Source organism: Strongylocentrotus purpuratus, unplaced genomic scaffold, assembly GCF_000002235.5.
Source record: "Strongylocentrotus purpuratus isolate Spur 01 unplaced genomic scaffold, Spur_5.0 spur5_scaffold_4, whole genome shotgun sequence".
Taxonomy (NCBI): domain Eukaryota; kingdom Metazoa; phylum Echinodermata; class Echinoidea; order Camarodonta; family Strongylocentrotidae; genus Strongylocentrotus; species Strongylocentrotus purpuratus.
Window position 1 is genome coordinate 19,311,811 of NW_022145610.1, and position 17,231 is coordinate 19,329,041.

The 17,231-nt window shown below is 37.0% G+C and overlaps 1 protein-coding gene across 4 annotated transcripts in view; it reads left to right on the forward strand.

The window, feature by feature from the left end:
• Nucleotides 1-2,171: 2,171 nt before the first annotated feature.
• LOC765161 (dynamin-1) overlaps nucleotides 2,172-17,231 on the forward strand; it is a 49,869-nt gene continuing 34,809 nt past the window's right edge. For 3 of the 4 annotated variants that reach the window (XM_030997584.1, XM_030997582.1, XM_030997583.1), the window contains exons 1-5: nucleotides 2,172-2,427; nucleotides 6,820-6,893; nucleotides 8,203-8,352; nucleotides 15,285-15,488; nucleotides 16,617-16,715. In XM_030997584.1, the coding sequence (XP_030853444.1) occupies nucleotides 2,267-2,427; nucleotides 6,820-6,893; nucleotides 8,203-8,352; nucleotides 15,285-15,488; nucleotides 16,617-16,715 (688 nt within the window). In that variant the 5' untranslated portion in view covers nucleotides 2,172-2,266. The remainder of the gene's footprint in view (nucleotides 2,428-6,819; nucleotides 6,894-8,202; nucleotides 8,353-15,284; nucleotides 15,489-16,616; nucleotides 16,716-17,231) is intronic. The other variant, XM_030997585.1, reaches the window with a different exon arrangement.

The window sequence follows — 17,231 nt, forward strand, 5'->3', positions numbered from 1 at the left end:
TTTTTTTTTTTGCTCCGAAAATTTGAAAAACGCGCCGGCCAAAATTTCGCTCAGTGGGGGGGGGGGGGGGGGGGGGGGGGGGGGGGGGGGGGGGGAGGGGGTAGTGAGCACATTTTTTTTTTTTGATCCCCAAATAAATTCAATTTGCACCCCCCCCCCCCCCCCCCTTGAGCGCCAGGGGGGGGGGCCCAACCCCCAAAAAAGGTAAAAATCACGTGATTTTACATGACTTTTTTCTCAAGGGGGGGGGCCCGGGCCCCCCGGGCCCCCCCCCCCCCCCCCCCCCTGGATCCGCCACTGGTACGAGTTCACCAACACCCATTAAATCGCATGTATTTCAATTGACCTGCGTTCGGTGAACTTGACTGTACCGTATGACAGATTTGTGAAAGTCTGCCCTTGCTCCTCGTTCTGGTCGTCTCATGAATGAAAAGTTGAACGACTCTTTTTATAATATGGACTTGCGCCATCACTCGGTTTCATTAAGCACAATCTTTACAGTCATTATCCCAGGAACAATAATAATTGAAGTTGGAAACCAATTTTTTTTTTTTTTTTTTTTTTTCATTTTTGCAAGGAAGACCTTTCACTCGTATCATTCGCTCACATGAATTTTTCAAACCAGAAAACAGGAGGGGCGCACGAAAAGCTATAGATTTCAAATAAGAATTGTGTGATTTGGGCCTATCGAGTGAGTAGATCACTCGACTGTACTTTAGCTTTGTATCATCTGCATTAGGAAATGTTTATAAATGAAAAGAAAGAAAGAAGGAATTAAAGAAAAGCTTTTTTAAGGTTAAGAGACTTTCGTCTCCCTCTTTCGAAAGTCAGCGATAATCCAATAATGCCCGGGAATCGAGAGAGAAAGAAAGTTGGGAGATCATCTTGAATTTGTTTGGTTCTTTCTTGCATGCAGGCTGCCTATGAGTCCAATATTTCAATTTCGTATTTTGTCCTCTTGGTAAGATTATAATATTGTAAGATTTTATTGACCCTATCGACCCCCTCTCGGGGTATGAGAGACATGTATCACTCTACTAAAAATTAAAGGTATTAGAAAGTTTTGGGAAATTTTGAAAATTGGCTGGATAGTGATTTTTTACAATTTTAAAATATTAGAATGCCCCTGTGGATGTTTTATAAGTACTAAAAAATTTAGCTACTAAAACACTTCTGCTTTCGAGAAAAATTGAATATCTAAATTTAGCGCACGTGCTCCCGGTAAATCTCGATAATTTTCAAATAGCGCCTACGGCCATACAATGGTAGCTGTGACCATGAAAATCTCAGAATATGTAGTTGTGATATATAATTTCCAAATGGAAATAGCCAATCGGTCGATTTTAGTCAAGAAACATTGTTTTATAGTTAAATTAATATCTTGACCTTGGGGGTAAGAGCACATTTTTGTTTGTGTGTGAGGGGGGGGGGGGTCCAGTTTTTCATGCAAAATTCAGCGCCGACTCAGCTGGCCGGTGAATAAGGGGGGAGGTGTGGGGGTGTTAATAGCACATAATTATACAAGCAAAATATGCATATTGTTTTGTCGGGGGCCGCTTTTGTTTTTTGTTTTTAAAAAGGCTAAATTTACGTTATTATCCTATTTTTTTAAACCGTTTTCAGGGGGCTAGGGGGGGGGGGCGGGCCGGAAAAATCGCTACGTGGATCCGCCCCTGGCATGATCATTATGATAAAGGAAAATGCTGCTCTTGAATGATTTCTCACGAATAGGCCCATTCAAATTTAATGTGCGATTGCAATAATTGACTTAACACTCCGTTTTCATGAGCCTCTCCCGGGTTGAGCCCCGATTGAGCCTAATTTATCGCACAAAAATAGGCTCTTCTTGCTCAGTAAGAAAAGATAGCAGGGAAACACATGAAAATAACAAAGTAACAAGGATATACATCGAAAAAACAAACGTCTCGTTTTCTATGGAATGGAATGTTTATTTCCTGGTTATAAACCTAGTAAGAAAAGTTGGGAGGGTAATGCATGATAATGACACATAACGAATGACGTCAGTGTAAAAATGGTAAAGGCAATTAGAAGATTGTTGTGCCTGAAGTTGTTAAAATCGTGCAATGCTATCCAAATGTACTGTACCGTACAATTATTGGGAGAGCGTTCAAATGATGACAATGAGTTAATCGTATGCTGCTTGCTGAGTTGCGCATGCGCAAGGGGAGGCGGCCATCATAGGATTTTGCAGTCGAAAGGAGTACATAATATTTACGTGAGAGTGGAAGAAATTTAACTTGTAATCATGGGGAATAGGGGAATGGAAGACTTGATTCCGGTTGTAAATCGGTTGCAAGATGCATTTGCTGCTATTGGAGGTGGTGGTCTATTGGATTTACCACAAATTGCCGTCGTTGGCGGTCAGAGCGCAGGGAAAAGCAGTGTACTCGAAAATTTTGTTGGACGGTGAGTTATGTTATGGTCAATGGTAACTCCGTGCTGAAATTCGGCCCTCATTCAATCGATAAAAGTCCAATGTACTGACATTTAATTCCTTCCATTTGTATGTATCTTTACAAATATCACGTCTATTAATTCGATTTTCAAATATGTGAAGTATTCATTGAATGTTATTTCAACTATTTGTAGGTATCAATACTATACTTAAAATGAAATATGCGATGATGATACTGTTCGGTGCTGGATCATTTATCGTGCGGGCTAGGCTCGGGTGTATGTTGCCTGTAGTGAGCCCTTAGCCCTGGCCCTGCCTTCAGTGCACCGCCGCTGTGTATAGCGGTACTGCCGAGGCAAGCCCGAGGTGCGGCGAGCATTACAGGCATTAGTCTTCGGCAACAACTGGACTTCCGGCTTCCGGGATTTTGTTTGTTGTGGGCTTTGGCATATTATACATTTTTTTTTCTAAGCATTTTTCTTCAGCCTTCTGGCTTCTTTTTACACTATTGTTTTTTTTTTTCACTGAAATAAAATATGAAAAATACTTGATTTCTTTTGAATTTGCTCGTTTGCAAAATTTAGAAACCTACAAAAGAACTAGGGTCTAGTTGACAGATACTGTTGTTGCCGTTGGTAATACTAGTTTAATGGTGTTCATTCAGTATTGAGTATATAGACTCTACGCCATATCTTCAGTTTTATAAGAAAATCAGTTATCCTTAAATATCCATAAAGAAAACTGAAAATAAAAATTATGTAATGATTATAAGTAAGGCCATGTAAAATTGATTACATGTTGATCGTCCGGATTTTTTGAAAATGAGGAGGAGGGTGTAACATGTTATTTGATATTTGATATTTCAAAATGGCCGCTCAAAATGGCCGCTCGGTACATTTTCCCTGACAGTCGAGGCTATTTTTTTTCAAGATGGCCGCCGACAATTTTTTTTTTTTTAAATCAGAAATAGAGCCATTTTAGCAGTGTTTTTCATGTTATTTTTCTTTCAAAAAAATAACAAAATAACAAAAAAATCAACAACAAAAATTAAAAAAAAAACAAAAACAAAAAACAAATAACAAAAAATAGGAGGCGGCCCCCCAAAAGGAAGCGGGCGGGGACGATCAACATGAAATTAATTTTACATGGCCTAATCAACAAGTATCGCAATTTATTAGGAGTCTCTGGATGGTTTGCAACTTCGTATTTCTGCTTTTTTTAATACGTTTAATCTAGTTAACAGAGTACTACTGTAGTAGTAGAAGGTAGAACTTTTATAGGCATTGAGCGCTGTACAGTGAGATAAAATCAGATAACGCGCTCTCATTGGCCGATCCGCTCGTGCGGTTTTTAATTTAAGTGAGAGAGGGCTCACTTTATACTTATTGTAAGCAAAGAGCGCAATAACAATGCCAATACGTAATATTACATTTAACACACTGACATATATGTCATGCTTTCAACAGGTGATGCACTGCACACATACTGACGCACACTTAGCATAGCCATGGGTACACAATAGAAAGAAGAAAAAATTGACGAACAATTCAGTACAACTTGCCAGTTCGTACTTTGAACCTTAAATATATGACAAAAATTCGAATTTTTCAAACTGAAGTAAAATACTTAACCTTTTAAGGATGCTGAAAAAAATCGTAAAAAAAATAGAAGGTTTGACTAGAATATCACGATTTTGGTACAAGATCAAAGGGTATATCGCTTTCTCCTCGCACTAATATTTATAATGTTGAATGAATGGCAGCCAGCGATAGCCAATCAGAAGGGCCCTTGTAGGCGCCAATTTAGGAAAATGAGGCTGAGACCGGATCAACGTAATGGCCTTATAATTACTTTGCAAATACTAATACTGATGATGAAACCAGGAATTAATTTGAGGGCCATTTAATATAAGACCAAATAACGTCCCCTCCCGTCTTCTTTTTTTTACTATTAAGAAGGGGAAAAAAGCCCCCACCCCCCACTCTGCAAAAGCCTGTGATATTGATTTTGTGTAAATACATGGAGCTTCTAAAGTTAAGCTACAGTCCCATATACGTCCCGGACCGTCCCGGACCATCCCGGACCCCATCCGGGGTGATCCGGGATTCGGTCCGTGTTGACACCGTGTTGGCACCGGGGTCGTCCTGGATGGTCCTGGATGGTCCTGGATGGTCCTGGATGGTCCTGGGCGGTCCGGGAGTCGACCCAGGATGTTTTTGACGGTCAAAAACTGCCGGGGTGGTCCGGGACGGTCCGGGACAATAGTTTGATCCGGGGTGATCCGTGTAGCCACCGTGCTGGGTCCGGGGTCATCCGTAGTGGCGCTGGGGCGGTCCGTGTTGTTCCGTGGCAGTCCGGGAGTGAGGTATTGACCGCCCAGGACCATCCAGGACCATCCAGGACCATCCAGGACCATCCAGGACCACCCCGGTGCCAACACGGTGTCAACACGGACCGAATCCCGGATCACCCCGGATGTGGTCCGGGATGGTCCGGGACGGTCCGGGACGTATATGGGACTGTAGCTTTTAAAGCATCACACTTGTTTGAACAAAACATCCCCGACCATCCCGGATCACCCCAGACCATGGTCCGGGATGGTCCGGAGTGGTTCGTGCTCGTCCGTGCTGGTCCGGCTTTATATGGGACTGGGGCTTTACATGTATTCTCCAAAGGCAACCCCAAAACATATTCGCGAGTTCTAAAATTCGTGCTTTCCATCCGTTCTTAGCGCAAAATCCGTGAAAATGAATGTACTGCGAATATTTCTACTTTTACAGCACTTCATCATGCACATGTACATTTACATGTAAATATAACACATCGCATGGCGGACAGAATGTAAAAAACACCTTGTATTATGTATGGTATACGGCATATATATGTACATGTTCATTTCTTTCTCTAACACAATGAAACCGATTACATATTATTATTATTATTTAACAATAATAATGATAAAACGGTGCTTATGAAGCACTTTCCACCGAAGTCTCTAATTAAATGCTAACAAACAAATACAAACAAATGTAGGCTGTTTAGCCATGTGAAATACATGTATGATCCCCCCCCCCCCCGAATATGCTTGGGAACAGTAAGCAGCTCCCAAGGGCCAGGGGGGGGGGGGTGGGCCTTGCGGAGCGCGGAAGCTTTGACGTTTCATTAAATTATTAGAGAAAGAAGATGATTTGGGCAGACTCCAATGCTCAGCCTCTGTAACAGAGGTCGTCAAAAATAAATCTGCTCTGCAGTCTGCATACTGTACACTGTATATCATGTCACTGTCTTCTCCTATCGACCTATCTGAATTCCCTATGGATAATGAGAGATCAGCATCGAACAGCTGAGCTCATTGATATGATCCTAACTTATCAATGTGGATTATGTATGAGTGAGGACAGCAGTTTAGTGATCTGAAAGTTGAATAATTTAAACAGTGTGCATTGATTGCAGTTTTGTGTACATCTTCATGCATGTTACATTTACATGTATGTACAGTGTGTAGCCCAAGAATGGTTTGTTTACATGTACATGTACATTCAATCAATGTAAAACAGTTAACTTATAGCGCGCTTGGTTCTACTCTAACCCAACTACATGTAGTCTTCAACAACAAAAAAAGGATGGAAGGGTCAAAACTGTAGCTTGGCTTTGTTTTTAATTTGATACAGTATGTGTTTATATTGTTTATTGTTTATAAACTTTGTTACAAATAACAGCCACAGATTTTCAGAAAACGAAAGAATGATCAATAACTCCCAAAATTTGGAATCTACTTTATAATGTAGTTGAACAGGAAAACATATTTTTGAAAGCCTGACACAACAATAGATATTTTATGGCTATTTGATTTAGAAAAGTATTTTGATTTACTAATGCTATGGTCACAAAGGTTCGTACGAACGATAATTTCGTACGAATCTCCATGTTTTTCCATTGTCTTCCCGAATTTCCATTGTCTGAAAATCGTTTGTACGGCGTTCAAAGCAGTTCGCAATGGCATTTGTGACCGAGGCTTAAGTAGAATACTGTATGTACATGTAATTTATTTAAAAAAACTAAAACCCATAACCACCCTTGATCAACACTGTACATTAACAAACATGTATGGTACCAGTATACTTTTAAAAGCATGACTTGTACGTGTACTGTATGTAGGTGGAGTAGAAGTTATATGAAGGATGTTAAAGGGAACCAACCCTAAAGTTACTTCTTGGGGTGAGGTTTCCTTTAAGGAAAATGAAGAAAACTGTCTGTGTACGTGTGAATGCGGTACTGGTACATGTAAATATTGGCAGCTGATAAGAGCCCTGTATCAGGTTCACACCAACATTTTCAATTTTCCTTCCTTCTGTTTTCTTGAATTTGACAATTAATCTTTCTGTCATCTTCGTATTTTACAGAGATTTCCTTCCTCGTGGTTCAGGCATTGTGACCAGGCGACCTCTCGTCCTCCAACTCAACAATTCAAAAACAGGTAGATTTCAATCCTTTATGTGGTGACATGCAGTCCATGGGGGTGTTTCACGAAGATCCTAAGTCAAACTTATCTCTATTAGTTGGACTCAACAATTATGGAAAGCTGTTAGCATCCATGAAAATATTTTGTAAAAGTTATTTTAAAAGGCATAAAATGTTGATTCAAATCATTCATATTTTCTTTTGTCAAGGAGATTTCATGTTCTTGATGTGGAATTTATAAAATCTCTAAAATACTTGAATTTTAACTTTTGAATATATTTTATTTTTAGGCTACAAATGGCTCTCCATAAATTTTAAGTCCAACTTAGAGTTAAGTTCGACTTAGGAACTTTGTGAAACAACCCCCATGTAATATAAATAAAATAACACTCTCTGTTCTTTATTCACTTTCTTTTTTATATTGAAATCCTACACCAAGGATGAGGGAGTATAATATTTCTAAGTATGTAAAAACTGTTTCATATTGGCGTACATGCAAGTTGTACATTTAGTCCCTACATGACATTTACAGATTTAATCAACTGTACCGGAAACATATTTGTATTAAACAGGGCAGCACTCCTTGTCGGCATTAGCAACCTGATATTTTGTGTTCAATAATCTGCACATGTGTTACTCATGTGTTTATTTATAGGGTCACATGCAGTATTAAAAGGCAGACATACAACCTGATTGCAATGATGTGATCATTTGTACTAAATGTGTTGGAAATCATTGAATGCTATTTTTAGTAATTTGTCATTCAATGACTCATGTACATGTGTTGTATATATTTATATGCAACAAAAGACGAGATTAAATATGTACAGCTGTATATACGTATGTACACATGAACTTGCCATTCTATACATGCACATGTCCCTATTGTAACTCAAGCAATGGCAATAATTCATTGAATTCTTAGAGGTTTCAAATGTATTTCTATTCTTCTTTGATTTAAGATGAATTATAGTATACATGTACATGTACACTCCATACCTTGCTATAATTTGTAATTCCATATTCTTATTTTTATTAACTTTCTAATGTTGATATTATCAGGGGGGGGGGAATATTTTACCAGAGAAGGTTTACATAGTACATGTAATAATAATAATAATAATAATAATAGCCTAATAGTCCACTCCAAATTGTAAACTTGGCACTATTGATTAACATGTTGTAGTTGAAGATAATAATTGAATTACCTTTTTGAAGCAATATGTTTCACTACACAGTTCAACAATTGTTTATTCCATTGCTTTTCTCTACGAAAATATCATGAATCTTGATTGGTATTTTATTCTTGAAATATCCCCCCTCAGAATATGGAGAATTTCTGCACTGCAAAGGGAAGAAATTCACTGACTTTGATGAGATTCGCAAGGAGATTGAAGCCGAGACCGATCGGGTTACCGGCAGCAACAAAGGAATCTCTAATGTTCCAATCAACCTTCGAGTTTACTCACCCAACGGTAAGACTTATTATCCTTTAATTAAAGGTATACCTGTAGATCAGTTCTGGGTATGCGATTGCATTGTGAAAGAAACGTTGTGGAATCGATCAGAAAAGGTTGATCATCTCGCATATAACTAGTATTGGTGTGTACTGCAAGGTTCTGGAATCGTCAAAATGATAAGAAATTTGGTACAGTCTTTAATAGTAAAGTTACAAGCACTGTACACAGAAAGATGTACATGTATGTGGGACTACGCAATATCTATCCAGTCCGGATAAATATAATAATTTACCAAATATATCAGTTAGTAGCGGTTTCCCTGCAAAATTTGTATCATCAAATTCATCACGTATTAGTCAAAACATTCTTTCACATGATTGGTAATAAGAGCTTCCATTTCATTTTTCTGCGAATTTAGGTTGAAGTATTGCCATCTAAACCTCTGAAGGCAATATTTAAACAATATTGAATGGATATTTTGCACCCAAAACCCTTGAACCGCAATTTTACCACTACCGGTCGTTACTTCAAAGCCTGTTTTATGGAGGAGGAAGGGGTAGGTAGGGGAAGAGTCGATTAAGATTGTGGTGCTTGTGTAGGTGTCAGATGACCTTTCAATGATGAGAGGCCTTCTTGTTGGATCTGACATGTTGAGCACTAATTGAGAGTATCGACTGTTAAATAGTCTTCATGCACAATCTATTTTAAGAGGTCCACGTAGACTGAGCGCTGCAATGGTGCAATGCTGGAAAACTGTTCAGAATGATTAATTATGTTGTATATTATATTACATGTACAATAAGGAAAAAACATTTAACTTTTGAAGCCATCAAAATTGTAACATGTACAGGTGTAGTTTAAGATTTACGACAGGAAGTCGAACCCTGTACTTTTACATATATCTACATTATGATTTTTAAAAAAAACAGTTTGATATTAAACTTATCCACTAGACGATAACAGTCCCTATCATCTATTCTTTTTTTATGATTTAAACAGCTTATGAAGTACATGTAGTGGTTGAGAAATATATGACATGGAGTGCGATGTGTTTTGCTTTTGTTACTATTGACAGATGTGGCTGTCCGAGTGTTGTAGACAAAAAGAAAAAAGAAACCCATCTACATGTAGCTTTTGATTGAAAGAAACCGAAAGCTAGGTTCAATCACGTTATTCAAATTGAACTCCCCACAAATTGTTTCGAGACCGATTTTTGTGCAAGGCTGAATAAACTCAAAGATCAGTTTCTCTATCATGGGAAATTGGAAATACTATTAAAATATATGAGGTATTGATTAAATTGTTTCAGTATGCCAGCATGTGGTGTTTTTTCAAGGCCAAGGGCAGGCCTATTCTTTCTATAAGTGTTGAGCATGTACATGTACAGTGTACCGGTATATATATGTACATGTATGTATTGTGTTGAAAGGATGGGTGTACAATGTGCAAGTAGGAAGAGGTGTAATGCAGATCAGTCATTTATAACTGCAATGATTGTTTGTATGTTTACAAGACATGTACATTGTAATGTGCAAATGTATGTGTGTATTCTAATGCTAGTCCACATGTATGTACATGTGATGATGTGCACTGTGTTGGCTATTTGTTTTTTTGTTGAAACATTAATAACAACACAATTCTCAATACAGTTCAAAACATATATTCATAACATAGGAAAATATACTTGTTCATGACAGCAATTAATGACAAACAATTGCAGAATATGTATTATAACAATTTAATTTAAATTAGTTCAGGACCCCCCCCCCCCCTGATTCATTCATACTACGATACATTACAGGGCAGGTCCAAGCTATTGTCCCCTCTGGGGGTCAAATTTCATCTTTATATATATTTAACAAACTTTACCTCATTTTAAAGCTGAAACTATGAATTTTATGAATCTGATAAAAAATTTAAAAAATTATCAAAATACGAAGAGTGCCAAGGTCACGAACTTCGATTTGTATTAATTAGCGTGACGTACGGGACATTACATTTTTATTTTTGTATCTCATTTGAATTATTTGTTTAAAATTAAATATCTCAGGACATGAAGACCATCATGCTAGAAAATAGGAAAAAAATATAAAAACTTTCAAAATTAATTAATTATGCAAATGAGGTAGGTTCCAAAGTGCAAGCCTTTTATTAAGTCAAAGCAGACCGGGAGCCAAATATCTGAAAAAGCGGCTCCCGGTCCTTATTTTTTTTGGGGAACCGGGAGCCGTTTTCCAGGACCAGGAGCCGTTTCCAAAATTGATGAAAATATGTACCGTATTCTTTTAAATTATTTGTTAAACGTTACCTTTTATTTATACATACGGTAGTTGAATTTCTAGTTTAAATTTTGAGCACTCTAATATTAAATCACTCATACCTTAGATAAATCTGTCATTTGTAGTTGTTGTACTTGTAGTTCATGTTTAATACTATTTTCATGCCGTTAAATGTTAAAAATGTTGGGAAGGGGGGAATTAAATTATTTCTATACAAAAATATTTAAGAAAAACCAGATCTATAATGACAATGCAGAGCTTCCAACCTGTCGCTTTCAAAAAAACATATTATTCAGCTTGAAAAAACATATTTTAGGTGAAAAAAAATATTATGCCTGTTTTACGTTTTTGTTATTTTCCCTATAAAATGCTATTGCATTCATGTTTCTTTGGATAAAAACGCATTCAATCATTGAGAACGGCCGACCTGTCACTTAAAAAAAAAAAAAAAAAAAAAAAAATAATAATAATAATAATAATAATAATAATAACAATAATTCGAAAATTTAAAAAAAAGATTTGTTAAATATATTTACCTATTTTATCAGAAAAGTCCATTATTTTATTATTTTAGTCAATGAGTACGAGGGCCGCTGAATCAAGGCAAGTCTGGAGTTGCAATCAACTTTGTACATAAAGTCAATGCATCAGCAGATCCGGTGTTTTGATTTTCATTTGCCTTTTTGAAGATACCATTACATTCGAGGGGCATGCGATAGGTAAAAAAAACTGGTAATAAAATCGCTGATTTCTTGATTTTTAGCGCTATTTTGATGAAACTGTTTCTTAAAACTGGGCTTAATCCCCGTGAGCTTTGGAAATATGGCTCCGATTCCGCATTTTTGACAGCAAAATTTGGCTTTTGGGATGGATTTTTGGAAGTTACATCGAGACTTTCTTGTACTGACACTGTGTGTGTACTGCAGTACAGCACTGATGTCATTTGTGTGTGTATGCATGGCCTGGGCTGGGGAAATGCGCTCGTCTTTGAGTGGTGTACATCCCCTGTATTGTGTGCTCCGTTCTCCGCTAGGAGTAGGAAATAGCGGCCGCTCGTATTCGTGCTGCAATTGTTTCTGGGCGATTTTAATTAGGATTCTCATTATAATGATTTGTTAGGGTTCATTCAGTCCACGTTTAACTTGTATCAAGTAAGTTTTTGTCACATTTGTGAACATTTAGTGCTAGACATGTGGAAGTTTATGAAACAGAAAATGTTAATTCTCCCAGACCGGGCGCCAGAAATAAAAAATGACCGGCGCCCGGTACTCATTTTCCCCGTCTTACCGGGCGCCAAAAGTCAGGGACCGTAGGGTAAAAATCGCCCGGCGCCCGGTTAATAAAAGGCTTGCCAAAGTGTGATGTCCCGTACGTCACAATTTGATCATAATTTGTTTAATTTTTATTATGAAAATAATTTTTTTTTTAAAGATATTCTAGGAAGTTCTAATTTAGATGAATACCTAACAAAAAATAGGTTTAACAAAAATTTCAAAAATTCTGTGTTGATTACATAATCAAATTAATAAATGTGACGTACGGGACAATTAGTGACGTACGGGACAACCCCATATAAAACCAATGCGAGATGTGAAAAAGGAAATGACCAAAAGGAGAATATACATGTATACTGTGTTAGGAAACTTGTTGTATACAGGGATATATGAACATTCCAACTGGGTCCCTTCTAGGAATTTACTTGTTTGTACTTTTGTTGTTGTTTTATGTAATTGTTGTTAATGTAATTAGTCTTCAAGCCAGACCCCTGGTATTATCAACTTTGGTATTTTGTTAGTTGATGTCTCCAACATTGGCAGGATGCTAAATATGTAAATCATAATAGTGTACTAGTTCCTGGAATGAGTCTAATGAAACTATATGGTAGTGGATGCACCAGAAGCTGGCTTTTACAACTCATAGATGCTGCAGGTAAGAATAGCACATGTATGCTATCAAGCTCTCCATGTGAGGTTTTTTTATATTCTATTTAAATGTCATATATGATGGTAAAGGATTACAGCATGCACTGTACATGTATGTATGTATGGAGCCAGCTCGGAATTCTGATCTCCTAAAAACTAAATCATAACTTTTAAGGAAGGATAGCCTTTTTGAGTATTTCACACTCTCACCCACTTAAGATTTTTATCACTTTTACACCCATGCATTTTTGTTGAGTTTGCTTTAAATTAATCTTTTGAATTTTGGAAAAGGTCACACAAACCTTTAGGGTTTTAATTTCTTATGTCTGGTGGTGTTAATAAGATGTTTTAATCAATACGAAATACATTCAAGATTTATATTTTTGTATCCATCTTTCACAAACATGTAGGGTACATTTAAATGTACATCAAAATTCTTGAATATATGACAGCAACATATACATGTTCTAATTTGTGATAAAAGGATATAAAAAAGACAATATGTCCAGCATTATCTTTGAATTCCTTCAAAATTCTATGATATTAATATCAAATAATTCAAACAAGCTATGAAGAAAAGACTTCATATTTTTAATGTATCTTTGTTCACAAACACTTAGAACATAAGAAATGTTCTTTGACAAAATATGATGTGCCAAATGTGCCCCTGTGTTTCAAACAAGTTTAAAGAAAAGTTTTCAAGTTCAAGTTCATCTTCTTCATTAATTATTGTTTAAAAACATTTTGCAATGTTGAATGGAATGGATAAAAGAAATGAGAAAAGAAGCATGACTGCACATGATAGATGGGTAAATGGAATAAAAATGGTAATACAGTGTGTATGAATATTAATTCAATTTGTTTTCTTTGTTAAAGTAATATTTGTATTGATTTACCTCATAAATTAACACAGATGATATTAAGTGATGGTCAGAGGATCTAATTGGGATCTAAAACACTCTAATTGTCACTGATTTAAGTTAAAATTGTTCACATTTAACAAATTTTGACAAAAATTCTCCATTTCAATGCATTTTCCCATAGGGAAAAGTTGTCCCGTACGTCACGTGTCCCGTACGTCACATGCACACATTTATGTTTTAGTACATTACATAATAACGAAAGGTCAGAAAAATATGGTAATAGTTGTGATTAATGCTTGATTCCATAATGAATTAAGATATTATTACCATAAATCTCATAACTTAATAAATTCAGAGAACTTTTATGATGAACTTATTTTCGAAAAAGTCAGAAATTCTCTGGTCCCGTACGTCACGCAGCACATTAATTACATTAAAAATTAATTTATGAATTGGTCAGAACTAAAACTTTCCACAAATGAACTAGCCCATAATAGCCACAGACTCATACCAAAAGATACATGTAGTCATATAAATAATGTCATCCATTGTTATTTCTTGTTTAAAGTCTCTGAATGTCCCGTACGTCACAAAGCAAATAGCTTGGACCTGCCCTACAAAAAAACATACAATTAGACCAAATATTCAATCATGACTCAGGAGGAAACTAAGGTGTATAATAAAATGAATCTTGGTACCCCACCCCAACATACTGTACACAAGGACATACAAGGACACTTTGACTCTGAGTTACACTGGAGAGAGGAGAAATGTGTATTGAGGTTTTCTGTTGTAAAATATATTACCCGGTAGATACTGTACATTGACCGCATACAAATGTAATTATACCTCAATGACATCACTGTTAGTGTTACTGATTATCTTGATGCATACTATAGATGCCAATCAGCACATGAATTGAATGTGTCAAGGATTATATGCCAAGAAACCCGGGAAAGTATTTTGGCACCAATAGCAATATATTTTCAACTTTTCTTTGTTTCTTTTTGGTTTGGTTTGTTTTATTTTGTTTTGTTAAAGTTTGGTGATGATTTCACATGTTCCTATTCAAACACCCCCCCCCCCCCACAAAATGCCAATACAAATAATAAAATCATTTCAATTCAAATTCATTGAAAGAGAATCCACAATTAATATATTTACGTACAAGGATGAGAAGTGTTTGGTTAAAGGCTTGTCTTTTTGTCCAAAACATTGGGAGCAATAGGAGAGGGCTTATATGTAAAGTGAACAGGGATGCCAGTTTTCAGGCAATAGTCTGAATCCAGGCCCTGGCAAGTTATTTTTAGACTATAGTTTAGGCTTTTTTGTGTACAAAATGGCTCATTCTACAGGGTAGGCGATTTTCAGGTCCTCTGATCAATTCTAACTGGCATCCCTGAAGTGAAACCACTGGCAGTCTAAGAGTTGAAGAATTCAAATAAATTTCTATTCCCATTTTTAAAGATGAAGTTGAGTTCTGGTCAAGCGATTGCATTGTGAAAGAAACGGTGTGAAATCGATCAGAAAAGGTTGATCATCTAGCATATAAGTATTTGTGTGTATTGCAAGGTTCTGGAATCATCAAAATGATAAGAAATTTGGCCAAGTCTTGGTAAAGTAACAAACACTGTACAAAAAAAGTATGGGACTACACGAACACATGGCGTAAACAAATCTGTCCTGATTTTTACGATGTTACATGCCATATTTAAAACATGAAGGCATTTGAAGAGCCATGCTTTTTAGGGAACATTTTTTATCTGATGTTCTTCCACACTTGTGTAATAACAATCGATAACACTCACAAATTATTTTTCACCTCTTCCTAGAACTCAACCTTCTCGTTAAACACGGTCTCTCTCTTTCTCTCTGAAATACAGTACTGAATCTGACCCTGGTAGATTTGCCGGGTATGACCAAGATAGCCGTCGGAGACCAGCCGGTGGACATTGAGATCCAGATACGCAGCATGGTCATGGAGTTTGTGACCAACGAGAGCACCCTCATCCTGGCCGTCTCTCCTGCTAACCAGGACTTGGCCAACTCGGACGCCCTCAAGGTGGCCAAGGAAGTGGACCCAAAAGGTAGGACCTGGGCCCTGTTTCACAAAACTTGTCATCAGTGACAAATGACTAAAATCAGTGACAAGTCTGCTGATAACCAATCAGAAGCAAGGATTTCACTAGCTTATAACCAAAACTGTCATTTGTCACTGATGACAAGTTTTGTGAAACGCCCCCCCCCCCCCAGGGATCCGTTTCACATCGCCTTTTTTCAATGACAAGTGACAAAAACAGTGACAAGTCTGCTGATAACTAATCAGAAGCAAGGATTTTTGTAGCTTATAACCAAAACTGTCATTTGTCACTGATGACAAGTTTTGTGAAATGCCCCCCCCCCCTGATTGCTAGGAAATCTCCTCAAGGAATTATGCAGTGATTGATTTCTTGATTGCTTAGCTTACCTTTAATAATATAAATTCCCTTTTAATAATTGTAAAATACCTAACTACATCCTAAGAGGGGTGCCTAAGGGGTAGATGTGTTCATGGGACAGTTTTCTTGGGATTAAACTCAAGAGGTAGTTGTGTTCATATGACATTTGTTTTTGGATTTAAATCAAGTGGTAGTGTGTACACGGGACAGTTGTCTTGGAATTTAAATCTAGGGATAGTTATGTTCATATGACAGTTGTCTTGGGATTTAAATCAAGGGGGGGGGGGGGGTATTTTGTACACTTCAGTTAACAATCTTAGCGAAGAAATACAAATCTTGATGTTACATCTTTTGCAGTGACATTTGTATACATTATCATCAGATGCTATATTCCTGTCTTCTCTTGCATTAATTTCTTGTGCAACAATAACATTGTAAATGTTTAAACACATTTGTGGTTTACCCCCAGTAAATAAGATTGATCTGTCATTGAAAAACACGTCAGAAAAAAACTTGGAACCAGCGTGATTTGAACCTGCCATCTACTGCTTGCCGGACAGCGACTCTACAAGATGACAGGTTCAAATCCTGCTGGTTCCAAGATTTTTTCTAACTTGTTTTTCAATTACAGATTGATCAATCAATCTTATTTACTGGGTGTAAGCCACAAATATGTTTAAACAATTGAACTTTCTCCCAGGAAGCATTACATTTATAAAATAAAAAAATAACATTGTAGCATTTGATTTTCAAATTTCTAACCCTTCTGTTGATTAGGTGTGCGTACCATCGGTGTCATCACCAAGCTAGATCTGATGGACGATGGAACAGACGCTAAGGACATCCTGGAGAACAAACTTCTACCACTCAGGAGAGGTCAGTCATCATCCATCCCACATCAGGGAAGTGTTTCACAAAGACTAAGATCAACTTTAAGTTGGACATAACTATGGCAGGCCATTCATGCCACTGGTTGCTCTCACCTTTGGTCTCTCAATTCTGATCTTTAGATACTATTTTTCCTTCAATAATGAACTATCACAAAAGGTAAATTCTGTAGATTTGTGACCACGATCGGTACGTCCCTTGAGAAACCAATGCTAAAAACGATGATAGAAACTAGTGGCATGAATGGCCTGCCAACGTTAAGTTCAATTTAAAGTCGATCTTAGTCTTTGTGAAACACTCCCCTGCTTCGATGACAATTGCCCTGAGCTTTATTTCATCAACTCGAACTTGAACTTGTACTTTATTTTCCACTTTTGAAGGATCAATGTAAAAAACAACAACAGAATACGGTGTTATACATATTGAACAACATAATGGAAGAACATACAGATATTATCATGGTTGGAAAGTAATACTTTTTACGCAATAAAAGAACACATGAAC